This window comes from Notamacropus eugenii, chromosome 7 (genome assembly GCF_028372415.1).
Source record: "Notamacropus eugenii isolate mMacEug1 chromosome 7, mMacEug1.pri_v2, whole genome shotgun sequence".
In the NCBI taxonomy this organism is placed as follows: Eukaryota; Metazoa; Chordata; class Mammalia; order Diprotodontia; family Macropodidae; genus Notamacropus; species Notamacropus eugenii.
The window spans coordinates 75,740,119-75,762,288 of record NC_092878.1 but is presented as its reverse complement, the minus strand read 5'-3'; the positions used below and the strand labels follow the sequence as shown (position 1 = coordinate 75,762,288).

General features: G+C 37.3%; 1 protein-coding gene across 2 annotated transcripts in view; it reads left to right on the top strand.

Annotated features, from left to right (window-relative positions):
* Nucleotides 1-22,170, top strand: part of GALC (galactosylceramidase) — a 62,985-nt gene that overhangs the window by 8,141 nt on the left and 32,674 nt on the right. For both annotated transcript variants that reach the window (XM_072623371.1, XM_072623372.1), the window contains exons 4-9: nt 1,780-1,893; nt 5,888-6,027; nt 6,633-6,671; nt 10,716-10,846; nt 21,254-21,409; nt 21,990-22,114. In XM_072623371.1, coding sequence (XP_072479472.1) covers nt 1,780-1,893; nt 5,888-6,027; nt 6,633-6,671; nt 10,716-10,846; nt 21,254-21,409; nt 21,990-22,114 — 705 coding nt within the window. The remainder of the gene's footprint in view (nt 1-1,779; nt 1,894-5,887; nt 6,028-6,632; nt 6,672-10,715; nt 10,847-21,253; nt 21,410-21,989; nt 22,115-22,170) is intronic.

The following is a 22,170-nucleotide window of genomic DNA, read 5'->3' as shown; positions in this document are numbered from 1 at the left end:
CATAGTTCCTTCCCTTAGCAACCACAATATGATCATTTAGTATTGCCAAACTGAAAGCAATCCATATTGTATACATGAATTCAAAGTGACTCACATGCCTGCTACCCACTCTTGAGGCAGTTAGGTAGACATAAGACTTGTTATGCTCAGGTCACAAACCTACTCAGAACTATAGACTCCTTCCCAAAACTGAAATCTGCTCCCTATGGGAACAAAAAGTCTATACTGAAACAGAAAAGGAGGACGATAGATTAAGCCACTATTTGTCCCCATTTCCCACTTGCCATCCACCCTGACACTAGCCGTATGGTCAAAAGCCAAAACAAGTATGGCAGCAGACAATTCTTGGGGGTCTCTGGTGGTCATTAAACATGTTACTTATCAAAAGGAAATTAGTAGTGCACTGCATACATAATCTGATTCCAAAATTCATTGCTTCATTTTCAGTTAACAATGACAGGTTTATAGAATGAGAGCAAACATGGAAAGATAAGGTCTTTAATGGACTGGAGTCCATTAGAAGCAACATATGCGTACTACCTTTTGATTTATTTTTTTCTTTATATTCTTCTAGTCTTACTCAAACAATCACAGCTTGTAAGACCATTAGGAACTCTGAACCTCAGCCCATATAGGATGAAGAAGATTTTTTTTTCCACCACAAGTTGAAAATTGAAGCTAAAAGCTGAGAAAAATTAAAATTCATATAAAGAGAATGAAAATGAGATTAGGACTGTTCCCCAGTTGAAGTGAGAAAGGCTAAGAGTAACACTTTAGAGATTTCATTTCATGTGATAGAGTAGGTCCTATAATATAATCCTTATATACCATAAGTTTGTAATTTTTGTCTTTTTCATGACCATAGTATCATGCTAATATTCATATCCACATATTCACACTCATACACAAACACCCAGACAGAAAGACACTCATATTCCTAACCCCCCATCCCCACCCCAAGTATACATACACACACACACACACACACACACACACACACACACACACACACACACACACATACATATCTCATTCTGTTCCCTAAATCCTTCACTTCTTTGTAATGGGTAACATTAGAGATGTCAAACATGTGTGGGCCAGTGCAGTCTGCAACACTCCCTAGTACTTCAGGAACCAGGTTAAAATGTTATTCGGAAATATTTAACAAAATAAAAATACAATAGAACATAGTAAGTGTTAACATGTGATATGGTTTCATCATTGGTCCTCTGTAATCGTGAATGGTCATTGGATTTATCATAGTTCTTAAAGCTTTTAAAGATGTTTAGTTTTATAGTGGCATTGTTATTGTATAAATTATCCTACAGTTCTGCTCATTTCCTTCTTCATCAGCTTATAAGAATCCTCAAAATTGTTCATTTTTATAATATTGATGTTCTAAAAGTCTGGGTTTGAATTCATTAGGGATAGAAGAAAGGTAGGGGACATTTCAGGCAGAGCAAATTTCATGAGCATAGATGTGGAGGTAGGAGAGTGTAGGGCAAATTCTAAGGACAACAGACTTTAAGTACTTCTCATGTGCAGATTATTTAATTTCAAGGAAAAGATATTACATTTAATATTTAATTTATATCATAAATTTAATTAAGTGTAATAATGTTTTGAGCATTAAAATATCCTTCTATAAAGATATTCTCTAATTTCAGTTTTGAACCTGGAATGCTGTTTCTTAGAAATGTGTATTTGGATGAATCATACATAATTTGAAATTCTGTGAACTAAAACTTCCTTCCCTTTTTTCCCCTCTCTCTTGTTTAGATGGCACTGAGCCCTCTCATATGCACTATGCAGATGACAAGAACTTTTCCCGGGGCTATGAATGGTGGTTAATGAAGGAAGCTAAGAAGAGGAATCCCAATATTAAACTTGTTGGTAAGAATTTTAACTTTTGATTCTCCTTCAGAGCCTGTTCTGTGATCCAAATGAAGAAAAGTCTTATTACTTTATAATGTTATTATTCTTTATTCTCTGAAGGTGAGTTTGATTTTGGAAATCAACCAAATGTCATTTGGAATCATATCTAATAATAGCTTAACTCACTCACTTGAAATGGCCTCAGAAGACTTGAATTATTCCTGAAATGAAGTTTCTCAAAGCATGAACATTATTATCAATTTTTTGTTCTAGAAAAGTTTGTGATTATAAAGTCACATGGCATTTTTTTTTTAAAAGCACATTTCATAAACTCAGAGTAGTTGCAGAAAAAGAATTCTAGCAGTGCTGTGAACAATTACAGCTCAGAAGGCTCTACGACAGATTGGGCACAAAGAGTCTACATGAACTTTTGAGGATGTCTCTGAATTTGCTTATCTCATGTTTCTTTTGAGTTATTGCAATTCTGCTTTGCTCATAGAATATAGCACCTTCTTTGACTGGGCAGTCCATGCTGGATAGGCCTTTGCTAGCATCTCCAATGTCATGCAATTGATTCCAGAGTTCTTCAAAGAGACTTTGAGAGTGTCCTTGTATCGCTTTCTCTGACCACCATGTGAGCACCTTCCTTGCATGAGTTTTCCATAAAATAGTCTTTTAGGCAAACATAAATTTGGCCTTTGAACAACGTGGCCAGTCCAATTGGAATTGTGCTCTTTGCAGTAGAGTTTGAATGCGTGGCAGTTAGCTCAAGAAAGGACCTCAGTGTCTGGTACTTTATCCTGCCAGGTGATCTTCAGCATCTTCCTAAAACAATTCAGATGGAAGTGATTCAGTTTCTTGGAAAGGTGCTGGTAGGCTGTCTAGATTTCACAAGCATACAACAGTGAAGTCAGCACAGTGTTTCTCTCTGGACCTTCAGTTTGGTAGGCAGTCTAATATTTCTCTTCTTTCCCATACTTTCCTTTGGAGTCTCCCAAACATTAAGCTAGCTCTGGCAAAGCATGCATCAAACTCATCATCTATGTGTACATCCCTGGAAAGTATACTGTCAAGGTAAGTGAACTTTTCCACAGTATTAAGAATTTCTCCATTTCTTCCATATTGTATGGTTCCATGTAAGGATGGTGTGGTGCTGCCTAGTGTAGAACCTGTGTTTTCTTGGTGTTAATTATTAGGCCAAAATTAGCACAAGCAGCAGGGAATGGATCCATATTTTGTTGCATCTTAGCTTCAGAGGCTGCATTGAGTGCATAATCATCTGTGAACAAAAAATCATGCGCCAGCTCTCCCTCTACTTTAGTCTCTGAAGCTTTTTAGTTTTGACTTAGCCTTTTCAGGTTAAATAATGTATCATCACTATGGTAGCTGGCTTTGATGCCATGTTCTTCCTTGTTGAAGGCATCTGACAATGTTGCTGAAAACATCATTCTAGAGAAAAGCATGGGAGCAAGCACACAGCCTTGCTTCATTCCATTGGAATAGAATTGTTGCTTGCAAGAGACCATCGTCTATTATCCAGAACCTGCACATGCATGCCATCATAAAATTTATGTACAATATTGATGAAGTGTTCTGGGAACCAAATTTTGACATAATTTTCCATAAACCCTCATAACTGGCAGTATCAAAGGCATTGGTGAGATCTAAAAATGTTGGGTATAGACCTGTGTTCTGCTTCTGGTATTTCTTCTGAAGTTATTGGGCAGCAAACACCATATCAACTGTTCCTTGGTCCTTTGTGAAGCCACACTGACTCTCAGGTAAATGACCATCTTCCAGGTGAAGGATTAGCCTATTAAGGTGGACTCTGTCAACAATCTTGCTAGCAAGTAGTAGTTGGCTGGTTGGTTGGTTGGATAGTTCGTCCACCTCTAAGAAGGCAGCATTTAATTCTATCAGAAGCAAAGTACCAGCAAAGCTTAGAGAGATGCACGATTCCTGGCTCAATAAGAAGGCAGAAGAAATTCAGTTTTATGCTGATAGTAACAATCCAAAGCGCTTTTATGATTCCCTGAAAGCTATTTATAGACCGAAAACCTGTGGTGCATCACAACTACTCAGTGCTGATGGAATCACATTAATTAGTGATAAGGACATGATCCTAGAGAGATGGGCTGAACACTTCCATAGTGTTCTCAACAGACCATCATCAAACAATAGAGGCCACTGACTGTTAACCTTGGGTTGAAGTCTCCTCCTTAGCTGAACTTCCAACTGAAGAAGAGGTTTTGCGTGCCATTAGGCTCCTTTCATGTGGCAAAGCACCTGACTGGAAATTTTCCAGGTTATTTGGCAAGAGGAGGTTATCCCCCAGGAGTTCAAGGATGCCTCCATTGTTCATCTCTATAAAGGTAAAGGGAATAGGTTGTCCTGTGACAATCGCTGGAGGGAGGTTCTCTCTCTTAGTCATTGCTGGCAAAATTCTTGCTAGAGTCCTCCTTAATAGGCTGATCCTTCACCTGGAAGATGGGCATATACCTGAGAGCCAGTGTGGCTTCAGAAGGGCTGAGGAACAGTCGATATGGTGTTCGCTGCCCGACAACTCCAGGAGAAATGTCAGGAGCAGAACAGGGGTCCGTACAAAACATTTCTAGATCTGACCAAGGCCTTTGACACTTTTAGTCATGAGGGCTTATGGAAAATTGTCAAAATTTGGTTGCCCAGAGAAGTTCATCAGTATTGTATGTCAGTTTCACAATGGCATGTTTGCCTGGATAGTGGACAATGCTCTTGTGCCTTCCCAGTAACCAATGAAGTGAAACAGGGCTGTGTGCTTGCATGATGTTTTCAGCCATCTTGTCAAATGCTTTCAGTGAGATTGAACACGGAGTCAAGGTTAGCTACCTTACTGATGGTAAGTTCTTCAATTTGAAAAGGCTGCAAACCAAGACCAAAGTGGAGGGAGTGTTGGTGCATGATTTTCTGTTTGCAGATGATTGTGCACGCAACACACACACACACACACACACATACACACACATACACACACATATAGTATATCAATCTCTCTAGAGTAATCTAGTAATTATTTAATGATCTATTGGTGAGTTTATTCTGATTTATTGCCAACATTCAACTTGAGGTATAGAGTTAGATAAACTTGACCAAACTCTTAAAATATTCCCTTCATTCCTTTGAAGTATTGGGCATATTTCCTAAATGTGTTGTTGCTTTTTTTTTTTTTTCGATAAATTTAAATCAATTAACATTTAAGTGACCAGGCACTGTGCCAATCACTAGAAATACAAATAAGAAAAAGAAATGCAGTTACTTCCCTTAAAGACTTTACAGTCTAGTGATAGGGAGACAGTACACAAAAGGAACCTGAAAAGGGGGAGGAACTAAAACCAAGCAGAGCTGCTGATGGAAAATGGAGATTTTAGGATTACCTTCCAGGTGACAGGCTGTTGTTGTGTTTGTCATTTTCAGAGACCATGACATCAGAGAAATGATGACATGACTTGCACTTGACTTTGTTTTGAGTGAGGGAGAGCTGTGCAAGGTCACCAACCTCGCTTTCTCCTCCTGAGCCATCTGAATCCAGTGACCAGATATTCCTCAGGATGACTGGAGATGGCCCAGGATGCAATGGGAGACCTTGGCCTTTCTAGGCTAGGCCTTTTGAGTACTCTGATGAGGTAATGCCCTTTAACAGGAGAGTTACTTGGAAGGTTCTGAGTCTCTTGTGAAGGAAGCTTTGGGAGGAGTTTAGTGCCCCACCCTCCTGACTCAGATTAGAGTGGAGAGGCAGCTGAGGGAGTTGACAAGGTGTTGGGTATCAAAAAAATGTTTTGTTCTTCACTTAGAAAAAGACTTAGCTCTTAGGGTTATTATTGGAGAAAAACATGGAATTCCATCACCAGATGAGAATATATTCCCTGATTGTGTGTGTGTGTGTGTGTGTGTGTGTGCGTGTAATTAAGCATTACTTTTGATGTTTTTTAGATGTGATCTATTAACTTAGACTTTTGTGCTTTATCTCTTTCTTTAGGGTTGCCATGGTCATTTCCAGGTTGGATAGGTAATGGTCTAAACTGGCCCTATGCCACACCTGAAAATACTGCTTTTTATGTTGTGACTTGGATATTGGGTGCTAAACAGCATCATGATTTGGATATTGATTATATTGGGGTTAGTAACATTTAAAGTATCTTTGGTTTTTTTTAGGCTTGCATCTTTAGTTAACCTTTATATTTAGACCCTATTCACATTCTGTTGTGTAACTGGTCCTCCTTGTCATAAGTCTAATTTTTTCCTTTGACAGTTGTCAGTGATAAAAAATTGCCTTTATTTATTTATTTTTTTGGAAATACTATCCAGTTTCCACTCTGCTTTTACACATCAGTCAGTCAGAACTGGGGTTGGGAGACCTGAGAGCCATGCTCTCATCCTGTTTTTGCCACTAAGTAGCTATGAGACTTGACAAGTTGCTTAACTTCTAGGCCTTGACTTCCTCATCTGTGAAAGAGGAAGCATACGTTTGTTTGCTGGGGTGCCTTTAAAATTCTGTGACTATGGATTTTGTTCATATTCCCTGTTCCTATTCTTCCTGTGGCCATTGTTTGCTTTTTCAGAGCACTCTGGTGCCTTATAAACCTTAAATTTATGAAGTCTTTAAAGGGGAAAGTAAGAAAAGTGACATTAACATTATTTGAAACATGGGGAGGGGGATGGCATTTATTATGGTTCGTGTTTTACGTTCAACCTTATTTAAAAATTTATGTTTTGTTTTGTAGATTTGGAATGAGAGAGCATTTGACAGTCAATATATAAAGGTTTGTAACACCTTGAAAGGTTTTGTTTCTGTATTGTTGTTGGAAGAAAAAAAATTTTATGATTCCACTGAAATTGAAGCTGTGGCAACAATAAAACATTCATTTTGTTGCTTGTAACATTATTGCATAAAATCTCCTTTCATCTTGGTATTTTAGCATTTGTTTCATGCCATAATAACAAACTAATTCCAAAGATGACAAAATAATTTTTCAGCCATTTTATATCATTCCTGGTATAATTCAGTAAAGAATTTTTTTTAAGAAGAAATAAGTTTTTAGGAGGGAAGCAGAGATAGGAAATAGAGTTGGTCTAGACCTATGATAGCATTAATGTAGGAAGCTTCCTCTGAGGAAGCTTTCTCTATCCATGCATGTAAATTGGCTCCTGTTCTGCAACTTAAAGTCTTGGAAAGGTGCCTGGGGACACTGAGAGATTTAGTGCCTTGTCCTGGGTCACATAGCAGGAAGGAACTCATGTCTTTCTGACTCTCAGGTCACCTCTCACTACCCCTTTCCCAGAGGAATTATTTCCATTTGTAAAACCATCCTCAATATTGAGTTTTTGAACACTTGTAAGTTTTGGTTTATAGGAAACTTGTCACTTTAAAAGTAATTTTCATTTACAGCCAAAGACCCGTCAAAAAGACAAAAATGAAAACAAACTCATAATCTAGTCTAACTTTGAAATAATATAGGAAAAATAATATAGGAAAATATAGAAAAAATACATATGAATTGGATGACAATTGAGACATTTCTCTTTACCAAAGTTTAAATTGAATTAAACACTAAGTTACTACCCGAGAGATAGTAGCTTATTTATTTTTTTTTTTGCCATGTAGCTTTTTGTTTACTAGTGGAAAGAGAAACTTGGTTTTAAAAATCTGGTTTAGAATGAATAATAGGACTGTTAGGAAATTAGGAAACTTTGAAAAAAAAATCCTGAAACATCTCTACTGAGAATATGACATAAAACTTGAATTTTTTTCTTCCCATCCAGCGTTTCAGATTCCACTTTATTTTCCTTTGCAGTGTTCAGTGTGTTTGTTTTTGTGTTATAGTTCTTTTTGTGATCAATTCATAGATACTAATATCTCTTACAGAAACTAATGTCATTTTCATAATTGTTGGAAAATATATGGCGGTTTACAGTTTAGGATGAGATATGCTATGGTTATTTTTATTGTGTCCCTCTAATTTTTGGGGAAATCTAATTTTTTGAATTCTAGAATTTCTTCATTAAAAATAATAACAATTTAAAAAACTATCATTTATATAGTTGTTGAGGTTTGCAATCTATTTTACAAATATTTCCTTATTTTATCCTAAAAGGAAGCCTGAGAAGCAGGTGTTATTATTATCTCCATTTTACAGATAAAGAAACTGAGACATTTAATGGTTAAATGACTGTCTTGGGATCATGCAGCTAGAAAGTACTGAGGTGGAATTTAAACTTGGTTCTTCCTCATTTCAGGCCCAGTACTTTATTTATTGCCATATAAAGGAAGAAGTATATCTTTCTTGGGTTTATAGAACGTCATGGGCCAGAAGTGCACAGTATGATAAGTCATGAATTAAACTGTTATGCGCTGGTTGTAGAGAGTACTCATACCAATGAGATCTTGAGTCTTTTGGAATTACTGAAGTCATTGATTTGATCTTAAAAACTTCAATAGTTTTTTTTTCCTTTCATGCTAGCTTAATAATAGTGATCCAAATAAATTGCATTTGTGCTATGATAGAACTTCAGTTATATTTTTTAAAAATGTATGAGGCATATATATAAAGTTGATAGAACACCAGAGAGGATGACAGGAAGACCCAAGTTCTAATCTCTCTTCTGACATTTAGTAACTGTATGACCCCAGACACATCCACTTAACTTCTCTGGACCTCAGTTACTGATCCGGTAAAATGAACTAGATGACTGCTAAGGTCTTCTATCTCTAAATCTATGATCCTAGATGAAAGTCAGCATGGCATGATGGATAGAGAACTGGCCTCAACTCAATTCAAATCTTGATTTTGATACATCCTGGCTGAGTGACCCTGGGAAAACCATTTAATGCCTCAGTGCTCTGGGAAGCTCTTTAAGACTAAATTGCAGAGCAGGTCCCATGATCCTGCCTCAGGTTCTTTGGTCCTTGAACTCTTTTTGACTAATTGCAGTATTTTTTCTTTGGCTTAGAAGCTTCAGACTTTGGCTATAGCATTCTAGGTATCTTCATTTTGGGGTTTCTTTTAAGAGGTGGTGGATGGATTCTTTTTAGTTGCCATCTGATTTTAATAGATCTGGACAGTTTTCTTTTATGTTTTCCTAAAAGATGGTGTCGAAAAGGTTTTTTTTTTTTTTGTCATGGTTTTCAGAGATTCTGATGATTCTTAAATTAATTTTTCCAGGTCAGTTTCAGTTTCCTCTATTTTTTCCACTCTTGACTTTGCTCTAATATTTCTTGCTATCTTTTGTAATCATTGAGGTCAGTTGTGTCTGACTCTTCATGACCCCATTTAGGATTTTCTTGGTGAAGATACTGGAGTGGTTTGTCATTCCTTAACTACCTCACTTTATAGATGTGGAAACTGAGATAAACAGAGTTAAGTGACTCACATAGCTAATAAGTGTCTGAGGCCAGATTTGAACTTATGAAGATGAGTCTTCCTGACTCCAGGCCTCACACTCTAGCCACTTGACCACCTAGCTACCGTATAAATATTGGCTATTATTAATAAATTATGAATTATAATCAATTTCTAGTTAAGTTATCAATAATTAATAGCTAATTATTATTATTAATGTGCTAGCTTTTCTTTCCTAAACTACTTGAGAGTAGGTATCACAGTTTTTACTTTGTATTCCCCCCCAAATCCCTAATATCGCCTATGTATCACTATTCTTTTTTCTTGTCAAATATTTTATTTTTTTTTCAGTTATCTGTAAAAAGTTTTTAACATTAGTTTTTTCACTTTGAGTTCCAAATTCTCTCCTACCCCTTCATTGAGAAGGCAAAAAATTTGACATAGGTTATACCTGTCTGTCATTATTTTTGATTGCCAGTATAATTTTATTTGCTATTAACAACTGTTACTGCCTGATCTATATATGTTATTCTTTGTCTTTTTTTTTGGTAACAATAAGAACTGGTTTTCATCTTCAGTATGATACAAAATCGATTTTCTCTTAAGAATATTAATGTTTTTAGACCAGTCTTTTTCATCTTTGGACTTTTTTTGTGTGTGACATTGTATAGGTTAATTTTAAAGTAATTACATTAGTTACCTTTCAGGATAATGTTGCATTAAAATTTTGTGTATAACTTTGCGCGCACAAATGAGGGTTGTTTAATCCCTTCCCATCCTTTAGCCCTGTCTTGAACCATCTCTTATAATTTAGAAAAAAGTAACAGGGAAGAAAGTAGTTCAGCATAACTAGTTATTACAACAACTAAACCTGATAATCCATGCCATATGACACATCTGTAGTCCCCCACTTTTATAAAGGGAAGAAGTTACAGGTTCCCCAACTTTCCCTTGGGGTTAAGCTTGGAAATTAGAACTGCACAGTGTTCAGTTGTGATTTTGTTTTTACCCCAACTTTGTTGTAATCACTATGTATATTGTTTGACTGGTTTTTCTTTGTTCTTCATTCATATATGTCTTCCCATGACTTCTTTATATTCATTATTTTTTTTACCAGGTAGCCATACTCCATTACAGTCATATACTATAACCTGGTTGGCCTTTCCCTGCTCAATGAACACCTGCTTTTTTTTTTTTTAAAAGTCCTTTGCTATTACAAGAAGTGATGCTCTGAAAATTTTTGTATCTATGGAACCTTTTTACCTGTCTTTGATCTCCTTGGGATATATTACCTAGTGGTAGGGTCTCCAAAGTGAGAGTTTGAACCTATTAGTCATATTAGACTGTTATTCTTTTTTCTTAAATTAATAAATCATTAGCTATTTCTGAGAGACATTTAACAAAATTGAAAATCTATTCACTGTTTTTGCTTGTTTTGTTGCATGTGTGTTTTTTCCCTCTCTAAAGATATTAAGAAAATTGCTTTATCAATATGGCTTGGACAGAGTGAAGATCATAGCCAGCGATAACCTCTGGCAGCCCATTTCCTTTGCTATGTTAAAAGATCATGAACTCTTGGAAGCCATCGATGTTATCGGGTAGGAAATGCTTGAGATTAGTTGTTTTCTGTGTTTGCCCTATATATTATGATTTTATGTTTTCCACGTTAGACTACATCTTTACAGATCTTATCTGTTTCCTTTATTTAAGTATGCTTTTCATAAGACATCTGCACTAGATAGATTGATGCTTTTGTTTAAACATGTCAGTATTGTGTTTTGCTCTTTTCATCATAGCATAAGTATAGGTAAGAGATTTTTGAGAATTTGTAAATCCATGAAGAGATTTGAGTCTGATAGAAAGAAGTCTAGTGCATTAATATAGAAACAGATATGTATTAAGATATATGACAGGAGTCCATGATTAGGTGCTATCAAATTGTTATGAAAAAGTAATGTGAGAGGGAATTCTAGGCTTAGAGGAGAGCCTAGTACAAAGGTGCAGAGATTGGAGGTGGAAAATTGTTTGTGAAGGACAGCAAAAAAGACAAGTTTGGTTGGACTGTACAGTGTGTGGAGGGAAATGACAATGTTGAAAAGGTAGGTTGATACCAATATGAAGAGTTTTAAAAAGCTAAATAGAAGAGTTTATATTTGATCCTAGAGTTAATAGGGAAGACATTGGAATTTATTGAGAAAGGGATTGACATGGTTAGATCTGGACCTTTGGAAGTTGTCTAGAGCACAGGTATCAAACTCAAAAGTCCAATGAAATGTAGATAATGTTAATTTGTGGTTTTTTTTTTTTCAGTCAGTATGCAGTTCAGGATCTGTTTCTATTTGAGTTTGACACTACTGCTCTAGAGGATGTTGGAGAGAGAGGCCTGAGTCAGGGATGTCAAATATGATGCTGTTGCAATAGTCCAAGTGGGGAGTGATGAAGGCCTAAACTAGGGTGATGTTCAGGTGAATAGAGAGAAAGAAATGGCTATAAGAGATATTTTGACAGTAGAAATGACATGAATTGGTAGATCAGATATGTGAGAAGAAGGGGAATGAGGAGTCATGGATAATAATCCTGATGTCATCAACTTTGGAGACTGAAAGAAATAGTAGTACTCTTGACAGAAATAGGAATGTTTTTAAGAGGTGTGGATTTGGGGAGAAAGATAATGAGTTCTGTTTTAGTCATGTTGAGTTTGATGTGCCTAGACTACATCCACTTAGAATACTCTAAGAGGCAACTGGAGATGTGTGCCTGGAGATGAGAAGAGAGTATATAGGTCTGCATAGAGATGATACCATGGGGACTGATGAGGTCACCTAAGTAAATACATAAAAAGAAAGAATAGAAGAGACCTCAGGACCCATCCTTGGTGTACATCACAGTTCAGGGGATGATAAAAAAGAGGTAGCAAAGAAGACCGAGGAATAGTCAGACAGGTAGGAGGAGAAGCGAGGGAAATCAGTGTCACAAAAACCCAGAAAGGAGAGAGTGTCTAGGAGGAGAAGGTAGTCAGTGGTGCCATGCTACAGAGACATCAAGAAAGATGAGAATTTATAAAAAGGCCTTTAGATTTTACAATAAAAAGATCATTGGTAACTTTGGAGAGAGTCTTGGAAGCCAAATTATAGAGCATTGAGAGGAAGTAGAAGCAATGGGTATAGAAGCTACTTGCTGGATAGTTTGACTGAGAGGGGGAGTAGAGCTATAAAGAAAGAGTTTAAAGGGATGGTAGGCCAAGTGAGGGTTTTTTTCATAATGAGGATCCTTTGACATCTTTGTAGGCATCAGGGAAGGCATTTGTTGATAAAGACCACTTGAGGATTAGAGAAAGGAAGAGATGATGATTTTATGAGCTGTGTGCTGGAGAGCATGCAGTGGGGACAGGATGAGGGGCACACGTAAAAGACTGGCTTTTATGAGGACAAGAATCACCTCTACATCAGATTCTGGTAAAGGAGGGTAAGGTGAGACATGATGAAAAAGGCATTGTGAGATATAGAGAAGGGAGTTTATGGCAAATGGTCTCTATTTTTTTGGTTATGGAAGCGAGGCTTGAGAGAAGAGGTGATTCAAAACAGCCTCTGTGCAGCATGGGATAGAAAATAAATTAGAAAGGAATAAAAGGATTAATTGTCTTGCTGTGGTACATGCCCCACTGAGAGCAGATCATCTGTAGTAGATGGAATTAGTTTGGTTGCATATCTTCATGCTTGTTGATAGCTTGTGAGTACTAGCAGAAGACTTAGAATTGGTGCTTGAACTGAGTTTTGAAGAAAGAAGATAATTTTATGAGGGAGAAGAAAATAGCAAGAGCATTCCAGCTACGGGACACAGGCAGTGCAAAGAAACAAGGCATGGGAGATGGAGTGCTGAGTGTAACCAGAGAGTTTGTGACAAGAGTGGGGAACCAGTGTATGATGAGGCTGGAAAGGTGAGCTGGAGTAAGGTTGCAAAAGGCTTCTAAAAGCAAACTAAGTTTATATTCAATCCTAAATGTAATGCAGATGCCACTGGAATTTGAAAAGAAGAATGATATGGTCAGATCTGTTCTTGAGATCTTTCTGTGTAGAGGAAGGGTGGAACAGAGTATAAGGCCTTAGGCAGGGAATACTAGTAGGCCATTGCAGTAGTCCAGGCTGGAGTCAGTGAAGGTCTGAATTAAAATGGCAGCACTGTGAGTAGAAGAGGACAGATGAAGACAGGCAGTGGAAATTGAAATGGCAGATAGCAAAATAATGGAATATTCATTAGCTTACTTTGTGCTGGGTTATAAGTATCAAAAGCTCATAGTGAGCAGCTTAGAAATGAAGGAATTGAACATGGAGGTGATATTCACTAAAGGTGGTATGAAATAGATGCTGATAAATTGGAATAGAAATCATCTTCTCACTCACTTTTTCCTGTTGTATCTTTTACATTTATATGAGATGCTAAAAATAATTTTAGGCCTGAGAATGTGACCTACTTTCTGTGTTATTCCTGATGTTTGGGTTTGTCTTACTGCCTCAATTAAACTAGATTGCCACAACAGCATTATAATAAAAGTAAAGAGCCAGTTAAACTGGTATTATCTGTGTGACCTTGGACAAGTCATTAAGTCTCAAGAGGCTTAGTTTTCTCACCCACAAAAGAGTGGACATTGATCTTCTCTTTCTCAGAGGGATTTTGTGAAGTATGTGCTTTTTTAACCTTAAAGTGTGAAGAAAATGAATATATTATTTTTAGACAAGTTTTGGTTTGCTTTCCCAGGATGAAAATTTTCAATATGGCTACAGTTTGATAGGAAGATAACTCCTTTATCCTACTCAGGACATCTAGTGTCTGTCCCTCATACTGCTATTTGTGGAAAAAAATTCTCTGCCCATGATTTTTAGTCCCATAATGAGGGCGGTAATGATTCCTTACCTTATTGATATTAGTAATAATGACATTCATAATACTATTACTGGTAGGTGTTTATTAAGCAACCTCAGAAATTAACATTGCATTAAAATGACTAAGTCTATAAAATATCTTAAAATCTGTTTTCATTATGCAGTACTTTATTTCTTAGACAGCTATTGAACTGATGTATTTCCTGTTCTGTTTGCATAGTTACAGAATCCTTTATTTTGATTTAGAGGTAGAAGGACCTTTGCAGATATAATCCCTTCATTTTCTTGAGGAATAGCTAAAAAATCTACATCTTGCTCGTGAAACTTTAGGTTTTTTTAATTTTATTTTTATTCTAAACTTTACAAGTGTCAAATAAAATGAGCATTTCATGAAGCCTTGTTACTCAGCATATTTTTTTTAATCCAGTGCAAGAATATTACATCTCATAGTGCTCCTTTTGGGTGCTCCTTTTTAAAAATTCAAATTAGTTCTTCCCTTCTTTCTTTCTTTTTTCTTCCCTTCTTTCTTTTTCTCCCTTTCTTTCTTTCTTTCTCTTTCTTTTTCTCCCTTTCTTCTTTCTTTCTTTTTTTCCTTCCTTCCTTCCTTCCTTCCTTCCTTCCTTCCTTCCTTCCTTCCTTCCTTCCTTCCTTCCTTCCTTCCTTCCTTCCTTCCTTCCTGTCTGTCTATCTATCTATCTATCTATCTATCTATCTATCTATCTATCTATCTATCTATCTAATCAAGACTGAGTCTCCCTATCTCACACAGGCTTAGAAGTACAGCAGGCACTTACAGGCTGATTCCCTGATCCCCACTGTTGATTGGCAGGGAAACTTTGACCATTTCCTACCTTCTAGGCTAGTTCATCTCTCCTTAGGCAGTCTGATTTCTTCTCCCCCCACTGCCTACCCACCATATTGGTGCTGGACTCAGTTCAGACACCCTATATTGCCTTTTCCCTACTGGTGGTCATAACTCCCGACCTCAAGTGTTCTACCAGTCTGAGCCACCCTGACAGAAGGTGTGGCTTTGGCTTGAGTATTCCTGAGTAGAAGATCATCTCCTGTATCTCACTTCATACACTTTTTAATAACTAAGCTTTGAGAAGGTTGCTAACTTTTGAATGATCAGAGTTTTCTTATAGCATTCTCTTAGATCATTGTCTTTAGGCTTTACTTTTCATTCACTTTGCCATGCTGCCCCTTGAGTATAGCCATAATAGATACTTATTGCTGTTAGTTGATGGACAACTGGTATGGTATAATGGAAAGAAAAATAAATTTAGAGCCAAAAAGATCTGGGTTCAAAATGCCAGCTCTGATCCTTATAGCCTAAATAACTTCAGGCAATCTCTGAATCTCACTGGGTTTCAGTTTCCTCATCTGTAAACTGAGGGGATTGGACTAGATGACTTCTAGCCTTAAGTAGAATCCTACAGTCCTCTCAAGTTAAAATAACAGGTTAAGTGAAAATAACAGGTTAAGTGAATGTAAACACTGTAATGATCATTTGTTTTGTTCTCCTTCACTTTCACAAAGGTAAATGATGTATGGAATATGGTAGAGCGGAAAGGGGAACTAGACTGAGAGTAGACCCACAACTGAGTCCTGGCTCTTCTACTAATTCACGAAGTGGTGTCAAGGGGAGTCGTTTTCTTTCTCTAAGTTTAGTTCCCTTTTCTCTAAAGTATAGGGTTGGCTAGAATGTCTTTATGATTACTTCCAGAAATTACTTCCATTTTTCTATGTTTTTGTTGTTGTTGTTGTTCAGTTATTTTCAATTGTGTCCCACACTTTTCATGACCATATTTGGGGTTTTCTTGGCAAGGAGAGTGGAATGGTTTGCCATTTCCTTCTCCAGCTCATTTTACAGATGAGGAAACTGAGGCAAACAATTAAAGTGATTTGCCCATGGTCACATGGCTAGTACAAGTGTCTAAGGCCAGACTTGAACTCTGGAAGGTGAGTCTTCCTGACTCTTGGCTTGCCGCTCTATCCATTGTGCCACTTAACTGCCTGTTTTTCTCTGATTAGCGATAGGTTTCTATTCTGTTCTGCTTTGCCTGTGTTGACATATCTATTTTGCAGCCTAAGTGTTCAGTTGATTCTTTTTGTCTTCATTAGGGAATGTTAGCTCATTAAAGTAGAGCTTAAGCCTGACAATGTGATAAACTCTACTTGTTTACTCCTTTCTAGGGCTCATTTTCAAAGTTCTCTTTACCAGCCTAGAGCCTCTAATGAGGATGTTTAAGGAAAACAAAACATTTGCATGAGAAGAGAAATATCAACATAGATTGTATTAAAATTGTTCACAAACTGTAGCTAGCTGATAAACCTTTGCATGGTATACTTCCATATACATACAGACTCTTTACCTGTGAAAGAGATTCACAGCTTTAAAAAAGTAGCAGAAATGCTACAGAAAGCACTTGAACAGAAGGCATCTTCTTAGAGGAAGGAGTGTATAACCTGGAAAAGTAGAATGTGAAGTTTTTGTGGTTGCAAAGAAAGGGCATCGCTTCCAAATAAAACAGCTCTTGTTTTCTTCTAATTTTTCAAGTTGGAATAAAAAAAAGTCAGCAAATTATAAGACTTACTCATTTCCTGTTTCTGTCTAAAATATTAATAGAAATCAACTGGAAATTCTGTAAATGGCTGATCTAGATCCTTATTTATTTATTTTTTAAAGAAGGCTTTTGACCATTGTCTCTCACGTTAAGATGGGGATTGATGTTCCAAGTGAAATGAAATTTGTGTGTAGCAGAGGGCAGCTAGGTGGCAGAGTGGAGAGAGTGCTGGGACCAGAGTCAGGAAGACTCATTCATTTTCCTGAGTTCAAATCTGGCCTCAGATACTTACTAGAAGTGTGACCCTAGATAAGTCACTTTACCCTGTTAGCCTCAGATTCTTCATCTGTAAAATGAGCCAGAGAAGGAAATGGCAAACCAGCCTTAGCCAAGAAAACCCCAAATGAGGTCATGAAATTGAGTGAACAACAGCAAAGACCATTGTTTACTTATTTCACTTTATTGCCGTGCATTTATTAAGCACCTGCTTGGACTATGGGCTAGATCTTAAGAATGTAAAAATAAGATATTGCCTTTAAGGGGACTGGATTATTTCAGGAGGCTATAATTTGCACTGTAAATACAGGAAAGTTTGAGGAGAGGAGAGAACATTAACAATTGGGAGGCTCAGGAAAGGCTTTATGTAGGTCATGGTACCTGAGCTGAGCCTTGAAAGAACCTACAGATTCTGAGAGGCAGAGATGAAGGCATGCAGTCTAACTTATTCAAAAGACTGGAGATTGGAGACAGGATGTCAAATAGAATAGCTGGCAGGCTATTTTAACTAGGACAGAAGGTGTGTGAAGATAAAGGAGTAACATTTGTTTGGAAGAAAAGGTGGTAACCAAATTATGGAGGACATTAAATGATAACTTGAGGAGTTTTAATTTTTTCCTAGAGACAGTAGGAAGTCACTTCTATTTTTTAATAGGGGAAATAACATAGACCTATGTCTTTGAGAATATTAATTTGTTGTTGTTGTTGTGTTCGTCCTTGATTTTCGAAGAAGACCATGACATCAGAGAAATGATGATATGACTTGCAGTGGACTTTGTTTTGAGTGAGGGAGGGCTGGGCAACGTCACCAGTCTCACTTTCTCTTCCTGAGCTGATTGGATCCAGTGATCAGATATTCATCAGAATGACTGGAGATGGCCCAGGATGCAGTGGGGGACTTTGGCCTTTTCAGATATTCACTTAGAGGGAGGTAATGTCCATTGAGTGAACAGGCCTCTTTAAGAAGTAGTCAGGAAATGGCCCTTTTAATGAGCAAAAGAAAAAAAATAATTAAATGAAGCTGAGAGAGAAAGAGAAACTGTTACTGTTGATAATCACTCTAAGCCAGCCATTAAGTGGAACTTGGGTGTTGAAAATGAAAAGCATTTTCACTCCATGGACTCTGCCTGAAACTGAGGCCTAGAGTATCTAATGAACATTGTATGTTCACCCATAAGTGTCCAAGGACAAAAAGTGAAGAGTCCTTCAGAGGCCTTAGAGTCCAAACCCTTTATGTGCTTCGAAGGAAAGTGAATCCTAGAAAGCTCAGTGTAAGATCACTGTTAAGATCTGAGCATTAAAAATGTCCAGAATTTCAAGAGCTTTTGAACCAGACCCCCTACTGTGACCATAAGAGAAACAGAGGCCTAGGGAGCTTCAGGGATCTGTATGTGATGAAAGACAATTTCCTAGACCTCAAGAACATTTAGACTACAAACTCCCCTCCCAGGTATCTTCCTGGAACTGAGGCCTAGTGAGCCAAATGACTATTGTATGATCAACCAGAAGGGTCCAAGGAATAATTGTGACTAGTCCTTCAGAGGCTTTAGAGTCCAAGCACTTCATGTGCCTCTAAAGGAAATCGAGTCCTAGAGAGCTGGATAGACAAGTGTAAGATCACTTCCAGCCTCCTAGGATGAAAAATATCAAGCTTTAGAGGCAGACCCCCTGCTGTGACTGTAAGGGGTTGGGGTGGGAAATGAGGACAAGTGAGCTTGAGGAACCTGAATGTGATCATCTATAGGTTTCTAGGCCTAGAGCAAAGAGGACCTTAAGGGCATTTACACTAGAATCCCCTCCATGGACTGTGACAGGGTTCTGGATGAGGTAATACAGACTTATGGGGTATTCAGTGAGAGTATCTAGAATAAGGAATAAGGTGTATGTATAGTCTGTGTAGCTCAGTGTATCGGGAAGAATGAGAAAAGGTAGCCTAGAATGATGTGTCTTCTTAAAGGAGTCAACTTTCTTAGAGAACCAGAAGATGGAAAGTTTTGGGGGAGATCTAAGAAGGGAAATTTGTTAACAGTACAACAAGAATTCCTGAAGGCATGGTACATGGGAAGGGCAGAGGAAGATAAGGAATATGAAGGGGTAGGCCCACTGAAATATGGTGGGAGAAAGGAATTTTTTTTTGTATTGACTCAGTCATAGAGGGGGCAAGAAGAAGAGGGCACTTTTGCCAGCCATAAGATAGGAGGATCATCAGTTGATTGGCACCACCATCTTCTGAGACCTTGTAATAACTGAGCACAATGTTGTTATGGGCAAGTGCTGTTAGTAACAAATGACTTGTTATTCCAAGCACTCCAACTCATTTTCATTGCCAGCCATGAATATCTGAATTCCAGAATGGGAGGTAGAGAGAACATGAAATAACCATAGCTAGGAGACTCCCATGGCAAGTGAGTGCTGTGCTTTCCAGTTCTTGAGTCCTAGAAAGGACAGGGCCCCTGGTTCCCTGAGGCTTTGCATCTGATAAATGTAAGTCTTTGTTGGTGAAGATGCAAGTCTTTTTATTCACTTGAATCCTCAGGAAATGAAAGCTCACTGGTGTAGTCACTTTAGTTCATGGACTTAGGTTTTAAAAATATTTAAACTTTGCATTTGCTATAATTAAAATGGAAATTTCTATAGTGCCCTTTTACTTGCTTGAAGACTTTATAAAGTAACTTGAATCTTGAAAAAAAAATAGGTCATTCATGTTAATGATTAATACCATTTAGCTAGAATTCATGTTAATGATTAATATGGTTTAGCTAGAAAGGAAGTTATTTAAATGGAAGTGGGAGTGTTGTTATAATTTCATCTATAAATTAGTTTGTCTTTTCTAGGCGTAATGTGAACTGGAGGCTAATTACTTCTATCTTTGAAATACTGGAAAAATAGCAAGAAACACAACCATTAACTCTTGAAGAACACTGTACTAGGAGCTGGGAAAGAGAAGCCAGCTCATTTTTCCCTTTGAAAGAAATAATGGGCCTTCACTTAATAGTTACTTGTTTGGGATGTGCAGTGCAATGCTCTATGTAATAGTGGAAGTGCAGAGTTATACAAGACCTGGTGTCTGCCCTCCAGAATTGCCCCAAATCACAAATACTTAACTTTTAAGCATCCCACTTAACCCTTCTAGTATAGGAGATTTTAATCATTTTTGTGTTATGGACCCCATTGGCAGTCTGGTGAAGCCAATGAGCCCTGTCTCAGAAGATTATTTTTAAATGCCTAAAGTAAAATATTGAATTAAAAAGGGAACCAAATATATTGAAATAGCTATTAAAATATTGAAAAATCACAAATCCATGAAGCTCAGATTAAGAACTCTTGCTATAGACATTAGGTAGTTCTGGACCAAAAGCTGTTCACTTATCCACTGTCTCCTGTCTCCTGACTCACCTGTCCCCAGGCCTTGAACTTGACTTCTTTCTTGTCTTTGCCCATTAAAAGCTTTCCTTCTAGACTCTGCTTAGGTGTCTTATCCTTCCTGAGGCTTTTCCTGATCTACTTTCCCCATCTTTCCCTCCTCAGATTTTCCTAGAGTATTTTATTTTAACTTGTCTTTTGCTTAGATTACACTGTACTTGCATTATTCTTGTGTATGTGTACTACTCCTTCAGGAGTTGGGAAGGGTGGGGAAGTGAGGGTGAGGGGGCCTGCAGGAAGCTTCTTGAGGGCAGGTATTGTGTCATTTTTTTATCTTTCTATTACTGTATTGGCCTAGCTCCTTGCATGTAACAAGTGATTAATATTTGTTGAAGTAAATTGGTTTCATAAAAGCACAGTATTAAACGAAACAGAATTACAGGGAAATTAGATTCATAGATGCGATGGATCTCCAGTGCTTGTCCAAACAACATTGCTTTTGGGTTTTGTGACTTGGTGGCCTTTAATAATAGTATATTAATATTGTTATTATGAAATTATTTTGGTTAGAGTTAAGGTATACCTGAAGTATATTTTTACAAAGTTTTCACTAAATGCAAAATAAAAGTTTGGACTTTTATTGAAGAATAAGTTCTCAGTTGTCTGGGATATTTAGCTCTCCCGAATGACTCATTCCCTAAGGGTCTTGAGTATTTGAAATTTTACTATATTTTTAGTTAATTCATATTTTGTTTGTTAAGAGTTCTAGTATAGTTCTCTAAATAAGCATTGTTTGTACTTATTTACAACTTTTTCTCCAACTTCTCACCATTTGTTTTGAAATGGAAAACTAAGGACTGAATAGCTTTGCTACTTATATAAAAGTCTTTCCTCATTTTCTCCCACCTTTTTGTCCTAGGGCTCATTATCCTGGAACCCATACTGTATCTGATGCCCTGGCAACCCACAAAACACTCTGGTCTTCTGAAGATTATAGCACATTCAATAATGAAGTGGGTGGAGGCTGCTGGGCCCGAATCTTGAATCAGAATTATGTGAATGGCAACATGACTGCGTGAGCACATGTTTATAACAGTCCATTTAAATAGCAATACAGGGGTGTGCTGAAACTAGCTCCAAAGACTTGGGAGAGGTGATGGTTAAATTTCCATTGTGAGCATCTACACCTTGGGAACGGGCAAATGCTACAGATCAGGACTTGGTTTATTGTTTTGTTGACTGTGTAGAAATAAGAAAGTGACGGAGAAAATGGTAATAATTAAAGGTTAAACTTAGATGTGTTTTGGGCCTCCTTTTTTTTTTTTTACTGAAAAGCTGATTGCTAAACATTACCAGCACACTCTTAGGTATAAGTGATCTAAAATTTGGTATAAATTAGCAGCTCAAAAGAAGAAAATATAAGACCAAATATAAATTAACTCCTGTTAAGTAAAAAGTATCCGAAGCAAGGGAAGAATTTTTTTATTTACAGTTTTTGACAGTGCTTGACTTTCCTGTTTTTTTCCATCAGGAAGAGGAAAGCTTACCTAAGAGTTTTCAGAACTGTTGGGGTTGGGGAGTTTTAAGCTTCTACAAATTTAAATTGCGTCATAAAGTACTTTTGGTTTTTCTCATTTGCCAAACCAATCTTTCAGCACAATCGCTTGGAATTTGGTGGCTAGTTACTATCCGCAACTACCTTTTGGGAGAGATGGATTGATGACTGCTCAGGAACCCTGGAGTGGGCATTATGTTGTAGAGAGTCCTATCTGGATTTCAGGTAAGCATCAGATTCCTACCTGTAATCCTCCTTCAAAGGGATAAAATACAATGTAT